General features: G+C 40.2%; 1 protein-coding gene across 2 annotated transcripts; it reads left to right on the forward strand.

Moving 5' to 3' along the window:
• The first annotated feature begins 10,675 nt into the window (after window positions 1-10,675).
• LOC141724542 (MOB kinase activator-like 1A) lies at window positions 10,676-15,756 on the forward strand. 2 transcript variants are annotated; one of them, XM_074526715.1, is made up of 7 exons: window positions 10,676-11,789; window positions 11,876-11,984; window positions 13,312-13,405; window positions 14,292-14,425; window positions 14,517-14,680; window positions 15,447-15,559; window positions 15,656-15,756. In XM_074526715.1, the coding sequence occupies exons 1-6, from the start codon at window positions 11,733-11,735 to the stop codon at window positions 15,516-15,518; spliced, it is 630 nt and encodes a 209-aa protein (XP_074382816.1). In that variant the 5' UTR covers window positions 10,676-11,732; the 3' UTR covers window positions 15,519-15,559; window positions 15,656-15,756. The 2 variants fall into 2 exon arrangements, with proteins under 2 accessions (XP_074382816.1, XP_074382815.1); XM_074526714.1 differs by having other exon boundaries at window positions 10,677-11,789; window positions 15,447-15,756.
• The last annotated feature ends 207 nt before the right edge of the window (window positions 15,757-15,963 follow it).

Consider the following 15,963-nt stretch of genomic DNA (forward strand, 5'->3'; position numbering starts at 1 on the left):
CTCCTCCTGTCATAGACCTGGATGGTCTGGTAAGAAGAAGGGCTGTTGTCCCAAGAACTGATCCAATCAATCTCCTTCCCCTTGGAGATCCTGATGATCCAACTCCACCCTTTACAGAAGAGATAATGAATGCCTATATCTCAAGGAAATTCAAGATGCCCACTATCAAAGCCTATGATGGCACGGGAGACCCCGCTAATCATGTTAGGACATTCTCTAATGCACTGCTGCTGCAACCCGTGAATGATGCTATAAAGTGTCGGGCCTTCCCTCAAACCCTGTCGGGCATGGCTCAAAGATGGTACAGTCGCCTGCCCCCAAATTCTATTGGATCGTTCAGAGAATTAAGTCAGGCTTTTATTAAGCAATTCATCAGTGGAAGAGTCCATGAGAAAAGTTCAGCATCCCTTATGAGTCTTGTGCAGGGAGCTAAGGAATCCTTGAGAGATTACCTGAATCGTTTTACAAAAGAGGCTTTAAAAGTCCCAGACCTTGATGATAAGGTAGCCATGATAGCACTACAACAAGGAACCAGGGATGAGTTTTTCAAGATGTCCTTGGCCAAACGTCCCCCTGAAAACATGTTGCAACTCCAAGAGAGAGCAGGGAAGTATATCAAGGTTGAAGAAAGCATGAGGAAGACCATAGTAAGTAATGAGCCCACTGGAGGCAAGAAGCGAAAAACTGATTTGGAATATATTGCAAAGGACAAATATCCTAGAATCGAGCAAAACCCTGATTCAACCCCCAAGAAGGGAGGACCTGGGCAAAAGTTCACTGAATATGCTAAGCTTAATGCTCCTAGAAGTCAGATTTTGATGGAGATTGAGAAAGACAGAGATGTTCGCTGGCCTAAGCCCTTGAAGGCTGATCCTGCCAAGCTAGATAAGAGCAAGTATTGCAGGTTTCACAAAGATGTTGGCCATGACACCGATGAGTGTAGGCAATTGAAAGATGAAATTGAGTTCCTCATTCGAAAAGGAAGATTGAACAAATACACTGGAGAAGGAGGGGATAGGAATAATAATGGAAGGAAGAACTTTGAGGATCGTAGGAGGGACCAAGACGATCAGGGGCGAAACCCCCAGCCTAGAGGACCAGTTATAAACACCATTTATGGAGGGCCGAGACCTCGAGGGCCTGTGATAAACACAATCTTTGGAGGTCCAACTGCTGCTGGATTGTCCAAAAATTCCAGAAAGGCATATACTAGAGAGGTTATGCATATTGTTGGAGAAGCCCCGAAGAGGGCCAGGACAGAAGTAACATTGGCTTTTGATGATTCCGACCTAGAGGGTGTGAAGTTTCCCCATGACGACCCGCTGGTCATAACACCAATAATAGGAAATAGCCCGGTTAAGAGGGTCCTTGTGGATAATGGTGCTTCTGTGGATATCTTGCTCCACGACACCTTTCTAAGGATGGGGTATAACGACTCCCAGTTAACACCAACCGATATGCCGATATATGGATTTGCTGGAGTAGAATGTCCTGTGGAAGGGATAATCAAATTGCCAACCACCATAGGTACGGAGCCAAGGCAAGCAACGCAGATGCTGGATTTCGTGGTGGTAAAGGCTAGTTCAACTTATAATGCTATCATGGGGAGAACAGGGATACATGCCTTCAAGGCTGTCCCCTCTTCCTACCATTCAGTCATGAAGTTTCCCACCCGAAATGGGATTGGAGAAGAGAGAGGAGATCAAAAAATGGCTAGAAGCTGTTATGTGGCCTCTTTGAGGGCAGATGGAGTCGGGGGGCAGGTTCTTCCTATTGAAGATATGGATGTTCGAGAAAATGATGAGAATAGAGGAAGGCCAGTAGAAGAATTGGTTTCGGTTCCTTTAGACCCCGAGAATCCTGAGAGGACGACTTTCATTGGAGCCACATTAGAGGAGCCCCTTAGAGGGAAGTTAGTGAAATTTTTGCAAGAAAATAGTGATATGTTTGCATGGTCAGCAGCTGATATGCCAGGCATAGACCCGGAGTTAATTACTCACAAGCTAAATGTAGATCCAAGCCGGAAGACAGTGAAACAAAAGAAAAGAAATTTTGCCCCGGAAAGACAAGAGGCTATAAAGCAGGAAGTGGAAAAGCTCTTAGAGGCTGGTTTCATTGAGGAGATTCAATTTCCGGAGTGGTTAGCAAACCCTGTAATGGTGAAGAAGGCTAATGGAAAGTGGAGGATGTGTATAGACTTCACCGATCTGAATGATGCATGCCCCAAAGACTGTTTTCCGCTGCCTAGAATTGATACTTTGATTGATGCCACCGCTGGACATGAGATGCTGAGTTTCATGGATGGGTTTAGCGGATACAACCAGATCAAAATACATAAGGATGACATTCCAAAGGTATCATTTATCACTGACTTTGGTGTTTATTGTTATCTTGTTATGGCGTTTGGTCTCAAGAATGCAGGAGCCACCTATCAAAGGTTGGTGAATAGAATTTTTAAGGATCTTATTGGTAAGACTATGGAAGTCTATGTTGATGACATGTTAGTTAAGAGTCTAGTAAAGACTGATCATATAGCCCATTTAAGGGAAGCTTTTGAGGTCCTGAGGTACCACAAGATGATGTTGAATCCGACGAAGTGTGCTTTCGGAGTTGGATCTGGAAAATTCTTGGGACTGATGGTCTCAAAGAGGGGAATTGAGGCTAACCCGGATAAGATAAAGGCGATTCTGGACATGGAACCACCAAAAACTGTTAAGGATGTTCAGAAGCTTACAGGAAGGGTTGTTGCGCTAGGACGATTCATCTCCAAGTCGGGGGAAAAGTGTTTGTCATTCTTCAAATCGCTAAAGAGCATCAAAGACTTTGTATGGAATGAGGAAAACCAGAAGGCATTTGAAGAGTTAAAGAAGTATATGGCCCAGGCCCCGTGGTTCGCCAAGCCAGTTCTGAGTGAAATTTTATTCTTGTACTTGGCTGTTTCAGAGAGCGCCTTGAGCGCGGTGTTGGTTAAGGAAGAACTGAAAGTCCAGAAACCCGTATACTATGTCAGCAAAATTTTGCATGGTGCTGAGTTGAATTATTCAACTATAGAGAAATTCTCTTTAGCCTTGGTAATGGCTTCAAGAAAGCTGCGTCCTTATTTTAAAGCTCACCAGATTGAAGTGCTAACAAATCAGCCACTGAGAAATATCATTCACAGTCCCAAGGCAAGTGGGAGACTGATTAAGTGGGCAATAGAGTTGGGAGAGTTTGATCTCAAGTATAAGCCACGTACGGCTATAAAAGCCCAGGCACTAGCTGACTTTGTGGTGGAATGTACCATACCCAACCAAGAAGTCGGGGGGCAGGAAGATACCATACCTCAAGACAAGGGAGTCGACAATGGGGACAGGGAGAAGAATGACAAGGAGAAAGAATATTGGGTTCTCTATTTTGATAGAGCATCAAAAACAAATTCCAGTGGAGCAGGGTTGGTTTTGCAAAGCCCTGATGGGTTCTTAATTGAGTATGCGATGAAGCTAGATTTTCCAACCACAAATAATGAGGCAGAGTATGAAGCCCTGATAGCTGGCCTTGGTCTAGCTGGGACACTTAGAGTCAAAAACTTAAAGGTCCGTGGAGACTCGAAGCTGATCATATCCCAGGTAAAGGGAGAATTTGAGGCAAGGGATGATACGATGGCTAAGTATGTCCGCCTAGTAAGGGTTGTGATGACCCAATTTAATGAGTGCCATGTTGAACACATTCCAAGGGAAGAAAATGTTAAGGCAGATGCGCTATCAAAGTTCGCTTCGTCTGAGATTGAAGAAAGTTCAGAAAGTGTGTACTTCCGTGTTTTGAAGACACGAAGCATAGATGTTAAGCTTCTGGCTCCCATAGGCTTGGGGACGTCATGGATTGATCCCATCAAGGCTCACATTCAGACCGGTTGGTTGCCAAGTGATGCAACTGAAGCACGGAAGTTAACTGTTCGGGCACTAAGGTACTCTTTGATAGATGGGATTCTTTACAAAAGATCTTTCGTGGTTCCCTACTTGAGGTGTCTCAGGCCCGATGAGGCACGCTTGGCTCTTGAAGAAGTGCATGAAGGTATTTGTGGACAACACTTGGGGGGCAGGGCCTTGGCTCATAAGATAACTCGTTTAGGCTTCTATTGGCCAGAAATGATGGCTGATGCCAAAGAATATGTGAAGAAGTGTGATCGCTGTCAGAAGCATGCACCAGTTGTTAGACAACCCCCCGAGATGCTGACCTCTATCAACTCGCCTATTCCCTTTGCCATGTGGGGGATGGATATTCTAGGGCCTTTTCCTATGGCCACGGCACAAAGGAAATTTCTGATTGTAGCCATTGATTATTTCACCAAGTGGATCGAAGCCAAACCCTTGGCCAAAATCACAACTAAGCAGGTTGCACAATTCCTGTGGGAAAACATTATGTGCCGATATGGAATTCCCCGTATCCTCGTCACTGACAATGGAACACAATTCAACAATGAGGAATTCAAGAAGTATTGTGAAGAAAATGAAATTGAGTTACGATTCACCTCTATGGCTCACCCGCAAGCCAATGGGCAAGCAGAGGTAGCAAATCGGATAATCCTGGATGGACTAAAAAAGAGGATCGAGAAGTCAAGAAATAATTGGGTGGATGAGATACTTCCAATATTATGGGCCTATAGGACTACCTGTAGAGTCACGACAGGAGCAACTCCTTTCATGTTGGCATATGGGGCAGAAGCAGTAGTTCCCGTGGAGATATCGCATTCCTCTCCAAGGATTCAGACTTTCAATGCTGTAGAAAATGAGGAAGGGCAGAGGTTAGCCCTGGATCTAATTGATGAAGTGCGAGATGAGGCACATGCAAAGATAGTAGAATATCAGAAAAAGGCTTCATTCTATTACAACCTAAGGGTTAAAGAGAGATTTTTTAAACAAGGAGATCTAGTCTTGAGAAAATTAGAGGCTTCTGGTGTTGGACAGAAAGGAAAGCTTGCCCCGAATTGGGAAGGGCCGTACAGAGTCAAGAGCGTTCAGGGTAGAGGAACCTACAAGCTGGAAACTATGGAAGGTTTTGAAGTCCCGAGGACCTAGCACGCACAAAACCTGAAGGTTTACTACGTGTAAGATAGGTGAAGTACGATTCTCACTTGACATTGACAAGTAGGTTTAAAAGCACCATGAAGCTTTGCTTGCGTAGGATTTTATATTCCAGTAGAATTTACATTGTCTAGTTATTGTTGATTAGGGTCGAACCCATGCTGTGTAAGGTTTTGGAAAACCAGACTTCATATTAAAGAGTTTGAAATTATTTCTATCTAAGGATGTTTAAAGTTCAAATGCGTATTAAGATTGTAAAGTTAAAACAGAAAGAAGAAAAGCAACATATGAAATATAACCCCGAAGGGTGACAAGTTTAGATATGAATGAAGTTCAAATAGAAGATATACAAAAAGTTAGGACTTGGAAGGCTGAGATTCCTCAGAACCACTATCTGAAGTCTCCTCGGAAGTCTCGGTCGTTCCTTCGGACGTCTCGGTTGTCCCCTCCGAAGTCCCTGTAGAAGTTCCCTCTGCAGGAGATGCTGGCTGTTGAGGCGTTGCTTTTGGAGGCTCTTCCACCCTGGCCTTCTTAGCGACAGGCTCAAACTCCTCTTCGGAAGAATCTTCCTCCTCTCCGTCCTTGATCATAACAGCAAGCTTCTCAGTAACCCCTCCAAGCTCTGGAACCCGCACAGGGCAAGGAAAGGGAGACTGCTCAAGGACCTCGGGAAACTCATCCTGGATGGCCTCCACAGCAGCATCCCAGCCCTCTTTATAGCTAACTGGGTGAAGAAGGGCATCATGCTCCACCATCAAGTCCTTGAATTCTTGGGTGTCCATCCAGCCATCAAAGGCTTTGTCCTTCTGCGCCTTCAGAATGACATTTTCGGCCCGGGCCATCTCTAGGTCAGAAGTGGAAGAGGCCAGTTGAGCTTCAAGGGCCTCTATTTTTTGGTTGGCCTCTTCCAACTTCTTGTTGGCATCTTCCAGGACAACCTTCCAAGCTTTAGCTTGGTGGATTGCCCCCTGGAAATGGGCGTTAGCCTGCAAGAGAAACAGCGAAAGTTCAGAAAAGAAACGTGGAAAAATAAGTAAGAAGAGCATAAGTAAAGGACGTACCGTCGCCAGAGCCTGGGCTCCAAATAGCTCATTCCCCTCTAAGTCCTGTTGAAGGACAAAATCTTGATAGTCCACCGGGGAGATGGAATGCTTAGACCATTCCTTGGACAGCGCCGTGCTGCCCACGATAGAGTCCTTGCCCCGGATCCCCCATGCAGGTTGAAAATAGGCCCCTGGCCTCTGCTTGGTGCGCAAAACTTGGCTGGGGCCTTCCTCGCTTGGCTCCATTGCCTGAAGGAGGAACACAGGGAAGCGATCACCAAGTCGAGGGTCTTTAAAGACCTTCCCAGCCCTCTTCATCCTGGTTGTCTCCAGGTCCTTCGGCTTGGTAGCCTCCTCAATCTTCTCAGCCACTGCAACAAACAAAGTCAGTTGAAAATCAATGAAAATAAAGTGCAGGAAATAAAGGAGATAAGAAAGGGAACTTACTTTTCTTATTAACAAGCGAAAGGCCGCGTTCTACCAGGACGGTCTCCCGGATAAGGTCCCAACAATGGGAAGTGCCGTTGTCTTGCGTAAGGAGGTTGAAACCTCTAGCCTCCTCCTCAGACAAAGTTATGTCATTTGGGCTCCCGTCCACGGCCAGCCCAAAGGATGATCGAAACAGGGAGCCCCAATCTCCACCTTCCCAAATAACAAACAAAAAATCTTTCTTCCACCCCAAGTTGTTGTCAGGGATGGACTTCCCATTCACGATATGGGGGATAGTGGGGCGCTGGTTGATAGAAACCCAACCCGGACTTTTATCAGGGCTGTTTTTGAACTGAAAAATCTTCCTGAAGACAGCAACAGATGTGGGGACGTTGTGCTTGGCGCATTGCGACAGATAGCACAGAATCAACCTCCAGGAATTAGGGGGAAGTTGGCAAGGGCTGATGCCCACCAGCCAGTAGTAAAGGAATGAATGGATGAAAAGGGAGTCTAATACCTGCCCTTAGAGTATCCCTATAGACGCATAGCGCGTCCCTCTTCCACTGACAGGCCCTGTCGGCCGGACCCGCAAGAACCAGCTTAAAAGGCTCCTTGATTTTGAAGCAGCTGCTCAACTTTTCCAGCTCCTTGGGATCCCGTAAAGCACTGATATGATCGTGCGCGTCCAGATGCGCATCAGACGGATACTCGTCCCCTCGAGTGTTGATCATGTCGATTAAGGAAGTATACCTCGATCGAATAGGAAAATCGTTGGACTTTCTAGCCACGTTCATCTTGGCCAAACGGGTCATTCTTTTGTCAGCCATCTGAAAAAAAGTAAGGGGCACGTAAATAGGCTATCTTAAAGTGGCACATAATGGAAAAATAGACACGAAAAGCAAAGGGAGGAATCTTACCTGAAGAAGCGCTCCTGAAAAAGGCTTTGAGCTCCGACTTGCTGTTATTCCTCTGAGAATCTTAGCAGGAAGATGAAGAAGAAAACTAAGAAATGAGAAAGTGAGGAGTAATAGCCTTTCCTCATTCCTTTATATAAGAGGAAAAGGAAGTTGAAGGGACGAAAAGCCCATTGAGGACAAAAGCCCATAGGAAAAAGCCCAGAAAAAAGAATATTCCAGAATATTCCTAGGAATTCTAGAGCATTCTAAACAGGGTGTATTAAGCCCAGATCAATAAAAGAGGCCCAATAAGATTTTGAAAAGGCCCAATAAAAGAGGCCCAATAAGATTTGGAAAAGCCCAATAATAGAGGCTCAGTAAAATTTAATAAGGCCCAACAAAAAAGGCCAGGCCCAAATCCAATTAGGATTTGGAAAATACAATACCCTAAATTAAAGCTAAATAAAGAAGGCTAATGGAAGACCAGGAACCAGGTCGAAATCCAAGTCGTGAATCCTGCCCAAAATCTTTCGAGCAGACACCCGAAAATAACGGGTAAAAAAGACCAGAATCCAGGTCGAATTCCAGGTCGTGAATCCTGCCCGAAATCTTTCGAGCAGACACCCGAAAATAATGGGTAAAAAAGACCAGAATCCAGGTCGAATTCCAGGTCGTGAATCCTAGTCGAAATCCTTCGACCAGGAAGCAAGAAAATCAAAGAATTTTCGAACAGGATTCAGGTCGAAATATCGACTAGAATCCTAGTCGAAATCCTAGTCGATAGGCTCATGGCAAGAAGCTGGAATAACGGGACTGAATTGAGGTCGAAACTTCGACCAGGAATGAGGTCGAATAAACCAAGCATCTTTCAAAAAAAAAGAAAAAAGGGGGATTAAAAACTCAGGTCAAAGTTCGACTAGGATCCTGGTCGAATTCCAGGTCGTGAATCCTAATCGAAATCCTTCGACCAGGAAGCAAGAATATCAAAGAATTTTCGAACAGGATTCAGGTCGAAATATCGACTAGAATCCTAGTCGAAATCCTAGTCGATAGGCTCATGGCAGGAAGCTAAAAAAAAAAGGTGGAATTTTCGACCTAGATCCAGGTCGAATTTTCGACTAGGATCCTGGTCGAATTCCAGGTCCTAGATCCAGGTCGAAATTTCGACTAGGATCCTGGTCGAGTTCCAGGTCGTGGATCCTAGTCGAATTCTTTCGACCAGGATGGCAAGGCTGACCCCTATTTTCGACTAGGATCCAGGTCGAAATTTCGACTAGGATCCTGGTCGAAAAAGGGCTGGAAATCTGAAAAATAGGGAAAATCCCAGAAAATTAGGGAAAAATCCCAGAAAATTAGGGAAAATCCCAGAAAATTAGGGAAAAATCCCAGAAAATTAGGGAAAATCCCAGAAAATTAGGGAAAATCCCAGAAAATTAGGGAAAAATCCCATAAAATTAGGGAAAAATTCCAGAAAATTAGGGAAAATCCCAGAAAATTAGGGTAAAATCCAGAAAATAAGGAAAAAATCCCGGAAATAAGGAAAAAATTCCTGGAAATTAAGATAATTCCTGAATAAAAGGAAAAATTCATTATAAATGTGTAGGTCGCTCCACACTTTACGGAAAAATGAAACCCTGTAAGGGAACGAATAGACTTAACTTCTGCGAAACCTAATCAATGTTTCCCAAAAGTTGGGGGGCAAATGATAGGGATAAATAAATTATGCTTGTATAATTAAATACTGCATTAATTGTACAAGCTGTGGGCTGCTAGGCCCAATAAAAAGATATATGATACTCAGACCAGAAAGGTTAAGCCTGATGGACCAGATCAGGCCTGATGGAATAAAAAAGGCCCAAAAGTCCTGATTATTAATTAATTTCGTAATTAATTAATAAGGGACAAATCAGATGTTGAAAAGAGTCCCGATAAGGATATAAATCCTTGGAGATTAGCCTCAAGGGGACCTAAAATGATAAGGAATCAGTTTCCTACTATCGAGGACTCCAAAGTCCATTCTAATTATGAGACTTGCCCACCAAGTCTCCTATACCAAGTCCAATTCAAGGACTCCCAACATCTATATAAGGGGTCTCACCCCCACCAATCAGAACTACGTTTTTTGGCTTGATTCTCTAATTCACAGAGATACGTAGGCATCTCGTAAAGGCAGATTGAGTCACGAAACACGAGAGCAGCCATTAAAGGCCTTGAGCTCCCGAATCTTAGTATTAAATACAGCAGGTAATAACCTTAGTTTTTTATCTATAACAATCATACCCTTCTTTTCTCTTGTATATTCAAATTATCTGGTCTTTCTTTTGTATTTGCATGTCTTTTAATTTTTTCTTTTATGGGATCTTTCCTAGTGATTATTTTTCTGTGCTTTTGGATGATTTTGAAATGTTTGCTTGAGAATTTGTTCATTCAAGAAATCAAGATTATGTTTTTAGGTGTTGATTGTCATTGTTGATGATGATGATGTCAAACTTGTAATTTTGTGTGATGGCTTTTTGTTTATCATATTTATTAGGTTGTACTGATAAAACATCATAGTGGATGAATGAACATTTTGTAATAACCTGTTAAGTAAAGGTTAATATATTTTAGTTAGAATTGTTGTGTAGGATGGATTAGTATAATTTGATCTTAAAATTTACTACTTCATGCTTTTTGTTGTAGACAAGCGGTAAAAAGGGAAGTGATGAAAATTTTAAATAGAAGATTTCAGATGCCTAGTACTTTACTATGTTATTCTGTAGATTGTATGTTTAACATCATGGTGTTTTTATTGGCGTATGAATATAGACTGTGAATATATTTCTGACAGTGCTAGCTCTGTTCAGGAACTTGATTTCATGGTAGTTAGTTGTTTGAACACAATGATTACAGTGATTATTTGAATGTGATATCAATATTTGGATTTGGTGCAACTGGTAATATACTATTGAATTGTCAATTTACTTAAAAGATTTGCATGGCCATGCCCTTTTGATCATTGCAAAACATTGCCTCACATCAGTGTACAACGCATACATCAGATGATAAGAATGGGATAGTAGATAGTTACTCGTCTCAAATCTTGTTATATCAGATTGCCAAAAAGAGAGGGAGAGGAATATATCAGCTCTTTCTATTTTAGGCGATATATCAGGTCTTTCTATGTTAATTAAAATCTAGTACTTCTGACATTTTGTGGCCGACAAGCGGAAAATGAGGGAAATAGTGAAAATTTTATGTAGAAAATTTTAGATGTAGTACTTTACTATGTGATTCTTTAAATTGTATGTTTAATATCAATGGTGTTTTATAGGCCCATTGGCTATGAATATATAAAACATGAATTAAATTGCTGACGGTGCTAACGCTGTTCAAGAACTTGATTTCATGTTAGATTTTTGTCTGAACACAACAAATATTTAAAATGTGATATGAATATATGATTTTGGCGGAACCAGTAATTTACTATCAGTTGTCAATTCTTTTAGAAGATTTTTCATGGCATGCTCTTTTGATCACTGCACAAAAATGGCTCACATCAGCATACAATGCACACATCAGAATGGGATGGTACTAAATTTTTTATATCCATTTGTTTTTACATATCTGATACTTTCGCGTAGGCATAGATTTTACTAAGATTTAATATATTACTTGTCTCATAATGTGATTATTTCAAATTGCCAAAAAGAGAGGGGCGATATATTCAGGTCTTTCTATTTTAGGAAGATGTCATTGCTTGAACTCCTAAAGGAATTCCATGACAAATTTTTGAAACATAATTATATATTATGTAGTCATAAGAGTTGTACACTTGTACTCAAGTTTGTTTTAGGGGTGTCTTACCTCGGCACTGAATTTTATTACTGCATGTACTTGTTCTGTCAGCTGACTTAAGCACCCCACGTGTCGTGAAAAATGGAGGACTCCAATTAATAAAATAAAATCTGGACGGATGATTGCTATGGAATAATTTTCAGAAACAGTTAGATAAATCTTGTTAGTACACCAGCATTTAATCGTTCAAAGAATATGACCATGCTTCATGATTCTGCTTTCATGGAAAAAGCCAAAGTTGGCCATCTTAATCTAAAATGTGGGAGACTGACTTTTGTGTTCAAATGTGAAATCAGACATGAGAGCTGTTAAGTTGTACATTAAATCATCTTTTTTACTGCATTTTCATGTTCCTGACGTAAACATACATAGACATATGTTACTTTATCCTATTATATATGCGTTTTATCAAATGCCTCATGGTAATAGCTATCTACATTCAATATTGCTGATTTTCCCAATGATATATGGGCAGAAACCAAAAGACATTCCGTCCCAAAAAGAGTGCTCCATCTGGGAGTAAGGTGAGTGTTACTTATATCATGTTATTGTTAGGAGTCAATTCTCTAGTATTTATCTGTTGTGGTGCTAATTGCTATCTGTATCATAGGGTGCACAACTTCAAAAGCACATTGATGCTACCTTGGGTAGTGGCAACTTGAAGGAAGCTGTGCGTCTCCCTCCTGGAGAAGATCTCAACGAATGGCTGGCAGTAAATAGTAAGTATCTATACTTTATTATGAAAATCTCATGTTACTACAGCAACTTGCAAAGTCATCATTTGAATATCTTATGTCTCAGAGTTCAAAATTATCAACATCTTTCCAGCATGCTAGTAATATTCCAATACTTTGATAAAAACAATAATCTGCATACGTACCGTCAATCCTCAATCCTTAAGATTCTTTAATGGGGGAACTATATTTTACAAGCCTTTTTCTGGTATGCAGATGACTAATAACTCAAAGTTCTTATACTCCCCATAACCCTGAAAAGATGCTGCTTTCTCCGTCTCCCTTCCCGAAAACCACCCATTCACTTCTATCTTTCAAACAAAAAAAAGATACTGATCCCAATTTTTCCCTCAGCAATTCATGCTAAATTTAGAATATTTTCTCCTTAACTTTACCTAATTATTAAATTTCATGCCACTGGATGTAATCTGGACAGATGAAGGATATATTGCTTCATAATGCTTAACTTCTTGCCAGCATCTTCTCTTTTTGGTCCCGACACAACTTTTTGTTGTTTTTATTATCAATCAGTTCTGTGACAGTGATAACTTTTAATTTTATTATAAACACTTCATCATGCCTTATCCAATCAGCTTGTGTTTGGTATGACACGTCAATCAGAGTTTTAGTTTATGTGTATTCACACAAGGGTTTTGACGATGATAAAAAAGAATCGGTGGAACAACTTTGTAAAACTGCAACTTATTATATTTTGACTCTCCGAAATTTGAAATATCCTTAACTGCACCACCTTCCACTTTCCCACGGAATCACTAATGCTCTCAAAGTAAATTGAAAAGTCGATGCAACTGTTTTAGTTAAACTTGTGACTATCTTTTCACCAATTGATAAATGAAATTACGACACTGCTGCACTATAACCGCAGTCATATATAAATCCATCAGGATAGGTGCATATGAATTCTAGCTGTTCTTGTGAGTATTAAAAACTAGCTTATCTTTCATGATCAATTGTAGGATGGCTATATAAAATGTTTGAAATTTCGGAATCTACCCACTTTTTTCTTTGATTTTACTAATTAAAACCTCTACTCTCCAAAGAGGCAGTTTTATGCAGAGCCATTAGGTTCATGTTCTTTAACCAAAATAGTCCTCATCGTTTTCAAAGAACAGAGGGTTCCTATATTATCTAGATGTGTTAGTCGTGTCTTGGTGGTACTTTCCATTTGGACATGAGATTGTATGCATCAGTATTGGTTATATACAATGTGTTAGTGGCACATGTATGACAGAAATTATAGCATGTCAATTTTGATTTTCTTGTGATATAGTTTTCATCCACCCCCCTACAGCGGTTGACTTCTTTAATCAGGTGAACATTCTATATGGCACTCTTACGGAATTCTGTACTGCATCAACCTGCCCAACAATGACAGCGGGAGCAAAGTAACTTTCTTGATCCTTTTGGAAATCTTTAGTCCTGATGCTATTTATGCAATCAAATTCTGCATGTGTGTTGATGGGTTATGGTACTATTTGATACTCCCTCCGTCCCTTTCAATTGTTTACATTTTTTAGAGAGTGTCCGACACGCATTTTAAGGTGCATGTAAAATATAGTTCTGTAATTTTTTTTACAATTTTGTTTTTCTGACTAAAAATTAAAACATTCAACTTTTATTCAGAAAAAGAAAAATTGTAAAAATAGGTTACATAACTATACTTTTTATGCACCTTAAAATGCGTGCCGGACAATTCCTCATAAATGTAAACAATTGGAAGGGACTGAGGGAGTACATCATAACACATAGAGAAGAATTTCCTAGTAAGGCTAAAGAGATTTCTACATTTTACCAAGATATTGTTGGATCATCTGTTCTAGCACAACTTGTGACAGGGAGAGAAGAGGGACGATGCATAGCCATTTGGTGTCTCTTGTTGAAGAAATGGTCGAAAAATTATTGAAAAAAACAAGGCCTGGTACAAACTATTTTAAGACATATATTTGAGCAAAAATCGGCATAATATTAACATTACCTGAAGTTAGGAAATTTGACTGTTGGGCTCGACCTCTGAAAAGTTTGACTCTTTTTTCTTCACTTAATTTTTTTACCCCTGTGTAACCCATTTAGATTTGGATATATCTGCTTGATTTGCTTTAGAACCATATCCGCATAAGTAACTTCTAATACTTCACTATTTTATATAGTTTTTGGCTTGTTGGAAATGTGAAGTCTAGTCCTCAATCATTAGTTACAACTTGCCACTTCTCTTTTTGAGGTCTGATGATGTATTCATATGCTTTGATTTGACTTACCAATATTTCTTTACAGATACGAATACAGATGGGCTGATGGAGTTACTATAAAGAAACCAATAGAGGTATCTGCTCCTAAATATGTAGAGTATTTAATGGACTGGATTGAAACTCAACTGGATGATGAATCAATTTTTCCTCAGAAACTGGGTGAGCCAATATTTTATTTGTACTTTTTGACATTGGATTTGTAAATCTGTCAAAGGAACATGTAATTTATCATGTCTGTATTCTGCTGCAGGCACACCATTTCCACCCAATTTTGTGGATGTTGTAAAGACAATATTCAAGAGGTTGTTTCGTGTGTATGCTCACATCTATCATTCACATTTTCAGAAGATTATTAGCCTGAAGGAAGAAGCTCATCTAAACACATGCTTTAAGCATTTTGTTCTCTTCACATGGGTAAGCACTTAGTTTCTTGTGATGTTTCTAGTACTGAGTCTCAATAGGCATTTGTTCCTTTCCTTACGAAAAAAATTTGTTGTTTATTTGTCATATGTTGTGAACTAATGTATGTTTTCCAACTTCTTTAGTTCAATATTACTCGTCTCTATCCACCCATAAAGCCATAACTGCTAAGAGAGATAAACTTTTAAGACAGGGATATGTAAAAGATTGAGAGAGAGAAATCTGGGAAAAATAAATTGGGTTGAGAGAGAATCTCCAGGTTCACTGTTAATTCAAAACCAACATAGTATTTTTATTACATTCTAAACAAACTCCATGATACTCTTAACTCATCCATCTCACATCTCACAGCTACCGTAATCTCATTGCTGCACCTAAATAGACATTAATAAATGTCCCTATACATGAAACAGGGAGGAAATAAGCACATGGGACTATGGGAGTGGTTTCCCAACACTTAAACCTGCTGTTCCTATGTCTATATCGCTTGTTAGTTGTCACTATGTAAAGGAATGTAGTTAGCTGGGACCATCTGTCCGTTTAGCTTGTTACCTGATATATTCATTGGTCATCCTCAATTTCATAGTATTGTTTTCCCCACAACTCTTTATAAAAGATAAATAATATCTCATGTACAGCTTGTTAAAAAAGAAGAAAATTTCATGCGTAGTGACATTTTGTACACATTCATTCTTATGGCCACACCCCTTCAATGGATGTAGCACAAGAAGTCGGTTCATCAAACATCTTGTTACTGCAGGAATTTCGCTTGATTGACAAGGGGGAACTTGCACCACTGTACGAGCTTGTTGAATCAATTTTGCAACTGTAGTGCCTCCAGTAAGTCTTTTCAGGGCTTCTCTAGTATGGAAGGTAAAATGTTGAACGGAAGTATCCAATGCCGTTAAACCATTAGTTCATTGTTCATTCATATTCAGTTAATTTTTTTCATTTGTTCTTTTATTGTAGGTGAACATGTTTTATTGAGCTTTTGCGTGCTCATTTACCTTTTCATTGAACGTTGATGTACCTTTTGAATGCAGATATTATAGACATGGAACACTCCAATATGTTAATCTTTAAAAAAAGCAAATAACAAAGATGATAAGAATCATGGAAAAGAAGGCTAATTGCTAATGACCTAGAAAATAGACCGTCTCTAGACTTGCATTATCACCAAACTTCTACACAATATTTTGATTATCACTACAGTAAAAATCCTGCAGCTTGACTTCGAAACACTTCATAATAACATGAAGGAAAAAACCAAAACAGAT

Source organism: Apium graveolens, chromosome 5 (genome assembly GCF_009905375.1).
Source record: "Apium graveolens cultivar Ventura chromosome 5, ASM990537v1, whole genome shotgun sequence".
NCBI classification, from domain to species: domain Eukaryota; kingdom Viridiplantae; phylum Streptophyta; class Magnoliopsida; order Apiales; family Apiaceae; genus Apium; species Apium graveolens.